The 7510-nt window shown below is 54.6% G+C and overlaps 1 protein-coding gene across 2 annotated transcripts in view; it reads left to right on the top strand.

The window, feature by feature from the left end:
• The window catches only part of LOC132966995 (aryl hydrocarbon receptor-like), a 45442-nt gene extending 40300 nt beyond the window's left edge, over positions 1 to 5142 (top strand). The window contains exons 9-11 of one of the 2 annotated variants that reach the window (XM_061033895.1): positions 1133 to 1274; positions 1351 to 3088; positions 3180 to 5142. In XM_061033895.1, the coding sequence (XP_060889878.1) occupies positions 1133 to 1274; positions 1351 to 3088; positions 3180 to 3257 (1958 nt within the window). In that variant the 3' untranslated portion in view covers positions 3258 to 5142. Of the gene's footprint in view, positions 1 to 1132; positions 1275 to 1350; positions 3089 to 3176 lie in introns of both variants that reach the window. The other variant, XM_061033894.1, reaches the window with a different exon arrangement.
• Positions 5143 to 7510: the final 2368 nt, after the last annotated feature.

The raw sequence follows: 7510 nt of genomic DNA, 5'->3' as shown, positions 1-7510 counted from the left end.
TACACATCCTCCCCCCCCCTCCCCCCCCTCTCTCTTACGCAGTGAGTTACACATCCCTCCCCCCCTCTCTTACGCAGTGAGTTACACATCCTCCCCCCCTCCCCCCCTCTCTCTTACGCAGTGAGTTACACATCCCTCCCCCCCCTCCCCCCCCCTCCCCCCCCTCTCTCTTACGCAGTGAGTTACACATCCCTCCCCCCCCTCCCCCCCCCTCCCCCCCCTCTCTCTTACGCAGTGAGTTACACATCCTCCCCCCCCCTCCCCCCCCTCTCTCTTACGCAGTGAGTTACACATCCCTCCCCCCCTCTCTTACGCAGTGAGTTACACATCCTCCCCCCCTCTCCCCCTCTCTCTTACGCAGTGAGTTACACATCCTCCCCCCTCTCTCTTACGCAGTGAGTTACACATCCTCCCCCCCTCTCTCTTACGCAGTGAGTTACACATCCTCCCCCCCTCTCTCTTACGCAGTGAGTTACACATCCTCCCCCCCCTCCCCCCCTCTCTCTTACGCAGTGAGTTACACATCCTCCCCCCCCTCTCTCTTACGCAGTGAGTTACACATCCTCCCCCCCTCTCTCTTACGCAGTGAGTTACACATCCCTCCCCCCCTCTCTCTTACGCAGTGAGTTACACATCCTCCCCCCCTCTCTCTTACGCAGTGAGTTACACATCCTCCCCCCCTCTCTCTTACGCAGTGAGTTACACATCCTCCCCCCCCTCTCTCTTACGCAGTGAGTTACACATCCTCCCCCCCCCTCTCTTACGCAGTGAGTTACACATCCTCCCCCCCCTCCCCCCCCTCTCTCTTATGCAGTGAGTTACACATCCTCCCCCCCTCCCCCCTCTCTCTTACGCAGTGAGTTACACATCCTCCCCCCCCTCTCTCTTACGCAGTGAGTTACACATCCCTCCCCCCCTCTCTCTTACGCAGTGAGTTACACATCCTCCCCCCCCTCCCCCCCCCTCTCTTACGCAGTGAGTTACACATCCTCCCCCCCCTCCCCCCCCTCTCTCTTATGCAGTGAGTTACACATCCCTCCCCCCCTCCCCCCCCCCCCCCCCCCCCCCCCCCATATGCTGTATGACTGTATATCCAGAACTTCTCTCTGTTGATTGTTTTTTTGTTTCTCAGTGATTAAAACAGGAGAGAGCGGTTTGACCGTGTTCCGGCTCCTCAGTAAAACCGGTGGTTGGGTTTGGGTGAAGGCGAACGCCAAGCTGATCTTCAAAGGAGGTCGACCGGAGTTCATCATCGTGCATCAGAAAGCCATCATGTGAGTGTTTGATCTGTGAGTGTCATGAAACCTGATCAGGGTCTACACTAAGTCTCTTTCTCCTGGTGTGTTTCAGGAACGCTGAGGGGGAGGAGTATCTGCGTCAGCGGCGGCTGCAGCTCCCGTTCAGCTTCACCACGGGGGAGGCGCTCCTCTACAACGCCGGCGCCACCGTGGACATCAAGGAGTTCCAGTTCAACAAAATGTTCGGCAGCGACGACGTGAGCAAAGAGGGCGCCCCCAGCTCCCTGCTGGACTGCTTCCTGAGACAGGACGAGGCGGCCTACACCGAGACCATCGACCCGCCCGTCCCTGTGGATCAGGTGTTCATGGACACCCACGCGCTGGTCAGCGTCCCCAGTGACAGCTGGCGGGACAGCAGGCCGGTCGCCAGCACGGAGAACCCCATGGTGGTGAAGGAGGAGGCCAAACAGTCCGTCATGGCGGTGATCGACAACCTGGAGAAAATGGCGCAGAACAGCGCTTTCTGTGAGGTGATGCAGAATCTGGACGTGGAGGAGGCGGAGCTTATGGAGCTGGAGAACACCCTGAAGGGTTTGAGTCAGGAGGATCTCCAGCAGAGCAACATGAGCTCGGAGCTGGACAGCATCCTCACTAACGACATCTTTGACTACATCGATAACATTCTGTTCAAGGAGAAGGGGGAGGAGTGTCTGAGCGGCGTTCCCCCCGCCTGTCTCACCGCCAACAACGACCACCAGCGGGATCTCTTCCCCGAGGTCTCTGGTGGACTCTGTGACCCGCTGTTGTTTCAGGCGCAGAGTCCCGATCACACTTACGACCCCCTGAGCGGCGTCTACGCTCACCATCAGGATGTAAACACTCAGAGACTCTCCCACCTTGGCCCCCCCCCTCGCTCCAACGCCGCCCCCCTGCCCCCCCTTCAGCATCTGCAGCTCCACGATATCTACAGCCCGTCCATCGAGCTCCCGGAGCTCACGCTTCCTGATCCCTCCGCCCCCTTTCAGTCCTGTGGGCCGGCCTCTAACGGCCTCATGAACTTCTCTCACGGCGTTCTCCCGTCTCCGCAGAACGGTTTTCAGAATCCACCAAACAGACTCTTCCTGCAGAGCTCGCTGAAGCCCCCGACCCGTGTAGCGCCCAGCGTGACAGACGCCATGCCCCGCCTGATCCCATGCAATGACTTTAACTCCACCCCTAAAATCCCCCTCTCGTTCACCACAGGGTGTCTCCAGGGAAGCCCCCCTCTGGGACCCCTCAGCCAGCAGGTCCAGCAGGTCCAACAGGTCCAGCAGGTTCAGCAGGTCCAGCAGGTCCAGCAGGTTCAGCAGGTCCAGCAGGTCCAGCAGTGGCCGCAGCAGCAGACTCACCTTGGCGTCGGCGTCATGCAGAAGGGACACGAGCAGATGGCGGCGTGCCACAGCCAGACTCCAGAGACCCTCCCACATGTTGGACTCTGGCAGAGGGGGGGTGCAGGACTGAGCCATGTTCAGCAGGGGGGGTTGGCGTGCGGACAGGCGGCCGCTCAAAGCAGCTGCATGTTCAACCAGAACTTTTCCTCCAGTCCAGCAGGGGGCGCCGCCCTGTCTCTAGCCGGGTCTGCAGGCCTGAGGGGGGTCGAGGGGACTCTGGATCAGAGTCCTCCACAGGGCTCCTGCTACTTCCAGTGGAGCCACAGCGAGCCGGTGGTGGGAACGTCCGCCATCGACCAGGAGAGCGTCGACATCAGCCCGCTGACGGCGCAGCCCAACACGTCGTCATCCTCCGAGCACGCACTCAACATTCAGCACTACCTGGACCGCCACAGACGCCACAAGTCAACATGTTCCACTGTGAGTTGAACAACTTCTCCTAGAAATCCTTTAATATCCATCAGAAGAAGAACTCTGTTAACCCCTCTGTCCTCTCCGCTCTCTTCAGCAGGATGAACGCCTCGCCGCTGGACGCCACGGGCTCGAGACGTGGCCGTGTACCCGCCGCAGTGAAGTCTCGTTTCTATAGCAACGCATCCAGGAAGTGCAGAAGACAGAAAAAAACCAGTATAATCGCCTGTATCAGAGCTTCATCACGGGCGCCCCCGCTCGTGGTCATTTTATATCCGTTTGTATTTCGTCCTGTTGTTGTTGTTGTTGTTGTTGTTTTGTTGTTGTTGTTGTTGTTTTTTTGTTGTTGTTGTTTTTTGTTGTTTTTTAAAGATTCACTTTATTCATAATGAAGTCTAAAAAGCCACAAGTGCATTTATCAGGACGGAGCGAGAGCCAGCTGAGAGACGGTCGCTCATCCAAAAAGCCAAAGAAACTCGTTTTAAAGGGAAACTCGCCGTCGTTGTCATGGCGCCGAATTCCGACGAGGAGCGCCGATTATTTACCAAGTGGACTAAAAGAGTGGAGACGCTCTCTCGAAGTGTTTATAAAAGTCTGTGTAAAGAAAAGAGGTCGAGACATGTTTAAAGTTACTCAGAGATGAAACAGGAAGTCCTTCTCGCTGTTTCCTGTTTATAAATATAACGTAATGACGCTGCAAACACCCGTAAATCTCATCAGCTCGTGATAAATGTTTTAACCAGAGTCACTCAGAGGAGATGTTTCAGAAGACATCAGAACTTAGAACCAGAATCTGAGAAAATCTTAGACCGTCCCCCCATGCTCCTTAAAGGTCGACCTCCTGCATGCTACTAAACGCCCTGACGGACGCCGTTAGGCCGACACGCATTTTCTCTCCTTTCTTATTTAGCCACGCCCCCTCAAGTGTTCCTGTTGCAGCTGGAGCATGTTTCAGTCTTCATCCCTCTCTCCTGCAGAGTCCAGGAAGAGGACGCTGATCTTAGTGGTCCTGAACCGGCTCCACATGGTGTGGGTTTTTTTTTTTTGGGGGGGGGTAACGTCTCTCCTGAATGGGACGGGAACTTCCTGAGACGTAGACCAAAGACTGTTCAGAGTTTAATAACAAACATAGAAATGCATCTTTTTACTCCAGCTGCTAAAGTTAAAAAAACAAACAAATGAAATCTTAGATAAGAGCTCTGAGGAACACCTTCTCCTAAACGTCTCTTCAGTACCAGGATGTTCTTCATACTGTCAGCCTACTGGCTGTAGGCTGACCTCCAGGTCCTCGCTGGTTATTCACAGCTGGAGGTCGACCTTTAATCCAGATGTTATTTTACCTGAGCCGTCCAAACAGAACACGTTTACACAGCTGGTTATAAAAAAACATCTTAACCCTCATGCATCATTATGGACATTTCTGTCCATTTGGTCAAATGTCTCCTCTTCATCTGTCCATCATTTTGTCTGTTAGTACATATGGCACACATGTTTTATAAGAAAGTCTCTCGTTTTAATAGATCAATAGAACACTGAAACATGTTTACGACCCTCTGAAGTCACTGAGGACAAAAATGTCCACTTCCAAAAAACTGATATAAAAATAGAACAGATTGATTTTTTTTTCTACTTTTTTCTGCATAAATCTCTTAAACAACTTCAGCCCTGCTCAAAACTAACAAACATTCAATCATTATCAGGAATTTAACCCTTTAAATGCCAGAATCATGTAATCAAACTGGCATTTAAAGGGTTAAATTCCTGATAATTATTCAATATTTTTTTGGAAGTGGACATTTTTGTCCTTAGTGACTGAAGAGGGTTGTAAATGAAACTGATGCCTGAGGGTTAAATTATAGAGCTGGTGTTTCTAGAACTTACACTCTTACACTGATCCAGAGCAGCTCGTCATGTCTGCGGGTCGTTTTATTCCTGAGTGCCTTTAAAGAGCGTGACGCCATCTTGAATCTCTCTCTTCAGCGTTGACCTCTCGCTATGCTTACTGTGTCTCAGTAGAGACGGAAACGTTTCTCTCGTTTTAAAAACAGATTCGAGTGATCATATCTACTCCGCTGTGTTTCTATGCGTGCCTCTCAGGCGGCTCGGGCTCCTTTAACCAGCTGATGTTTGTGACATCACAGAGAGCAGCGTGACCACGGCAGCTTCACTCAGTATTTCACCTCATCGCTTTATTTTGAAAACATTTGATCAGACGGTCCGGGACTCTTCTGCGTCCTGCGTTCTGATTGGTCTTGTTGAGTGATGAGAGCGCTCGATGGTCCAGTTAAACGGCGAGAGGCTGAACGAACGTCTTTAAACGTGTTTTTATAACGTTCTGATGTTCAGTAAAGTCATCGTGTCGATGTTTCCCTCGCCGCTCGTTGGATTGTTCCTCCGACTCGCCGCCGCGTCCACGTGTTCAAGCTAACGTGTGCCTTCATGAGAGCCATATTTCTGTAACCATAGCAACAAAAAGACAAAAAATTCTCAACTATTGATCTTCATGTAAACGTTTATTTACTCACATGTAGTTATTGTTTCTATATCCTGTCGAACACATAACCATCACGTGTCTACTTCACTTTTCATAAAAACATTTGTGCAATGATTTAAAAAATAAAAAACTGTGTTTGTGTTTATTAATCTGAGAAACTTTATTCAACACTGTTTGTCCCCCCCCCCTCTCATTATTCAGGCTATGAATGGAGGAATGAGGGCTGCGGGGGGGAGGGGGGGGGGGTACAGTGGTTAGCTCTCACAGTGAGGAGCCCCCCCCCCTCTCATTATTCAGGGTATGAATGGAGGAATGAGGGCTGCGGGGGGGGGGGGGGGGGGGGGGGTACAGTGGTTAGCTCTCACAGTGAGGAGCCCCCCCCCCCCTCTCATTATTCAGGGTATGAATGGAGGAATGAGGGCTGCGGGGGGGGGGGGGGGGGTACAGTGGTTAGCTCTCACAGTGAGGAGCCCCCCCCCCCCCCCCCCCCTCTCATTATTCAGGGTATGAATGGAGGAATGAGGGCTGCGGGGGGGGGGGGGGCTCCTCACTGTGAGAGCTAACCACTGTACCCCCCCCCCCCCCTCTCATTATTCAGGGTATGAATGGAGGAATGAGGGCTGCGGGGGGGGGGGGGGGGGGGGTACAGTGGTTAGCTCTCACAGTGAGGAGCCCCCCCCCCCCCCACCTCTCATTATTCAGGGTATGAATGGAGGAATGAGGGCTGCGGGGGGGGGGGGGGGTACAGTGGTTAGCTCTCACAGTGAGGAGCCCCCCCCCCCCCCCCCTCTCATTATTCAGGGTATGAATGGAAGAATGAGGGCTGCAGGGGGGGGGGGGGTACAGTGGTTAGCTCTCACAGTGAGGAGCCCCCCCCTCTCATTATTCAGGGTATGAATGGAGGAATGAGGGCTGCGGGGGGAGGGGGGGCGGTACAGTGGTTAGCTCTCACAGTGAGGAGCCCCCCCCTCTCATTATTCAGGGTATGAATGGAGGAATGAGGGCTGCAGGGGGGGGGGGGGTACAGTGGTTAGCTCTCACAGTGAGGAGCCGGCCCCCCCCCTCTCATTATTCAGGGTATGAATGGAGGAATGAGGGCTGCGGGGGGGAGGGGGGGGGGGGGGGTACAGTGGTTAGCTCTCACAGTGAGGAGCCGGCCCCCCCCCTCTCATTATTCAGGGTATGGAATGGAGGAATGAGGGCTGCAGGGGGGGGGGGGGTACAGTGGTTAGCTCTCACAGTGAGGAGCCCCCCCCCCCCCCCTCTCATTATTCAGGCTATGAATGGAGGAATGAGGGCTGCAGGGGGGGGGGGCTCCTCACTGTGAGAGCTAACCACTGTACCCCCCCCCCCCCCCCTCTCATTATTCAGGGTATGAATGGAGGAATGAGGGCTGCAGGGGGGGGGGGGGTACAGTGGTTAGCTCTCACAGTGAGGAGCCCCCCCCCTCTCATTATTCAGGGTATGAATGGAGGAATGAGGGCTGCGGGGGGGGGGGGGGGGGTACAGTGGTTAGCTCTCACAGTGAGGAGCCCCCCCCCCCCTCTCATTATTCAGGGTATGAATGGAGGAATGAGGGCTGCGGGGGGGGGGGGGGGGGTACAGTGGTTAGCTCTCACAGTGAGGAGCCCCCCCCCCTCTCATTATTCAGGGTATGAATGGAGGAATGAGGGCTGCGGGGGGGGAGGGGGGGGGGTACAGTGGTTAGCTCTCACAGTGAGGAGCCCCCCCCCCCCCCCCCCTCTCATTATTCAGGGTATGAATGGAGGAATGAGGGCTGCGGGGGGGGGGGGGGGGGGTACAGTGGTTAGCTCTCACAGTGAGGAGCCCCCCCCCCTCTCATTATTCAGGGTATGAATGGAGGAATGAGGGCTGCGGGGGGGGGGGGGGGGTACAGTGGCCTCCTCACCCGCGTTCAGATACGTGAAGTCGGGCTG

The sequence above is a fragment of the Labrus mixtus genome, unplaced genomic scaffold (genome assembly GCF_963584025.1).
Source record: "Labrus mixtus unplaced genomic scaffold, fLabMix1.1 SCAFFOLD_140, whole genome shotgun sequence".
In the NCBI taxonomy this organism is placed as follows: Eukaryota; Metazoa; Chordata; class Actinopteri; order Labriformes; family Labridae; genus Labrus; species Labrus mixtus.
This window is presented reverse-complemented; position numbering and strand designations above follow the sequence as displayed.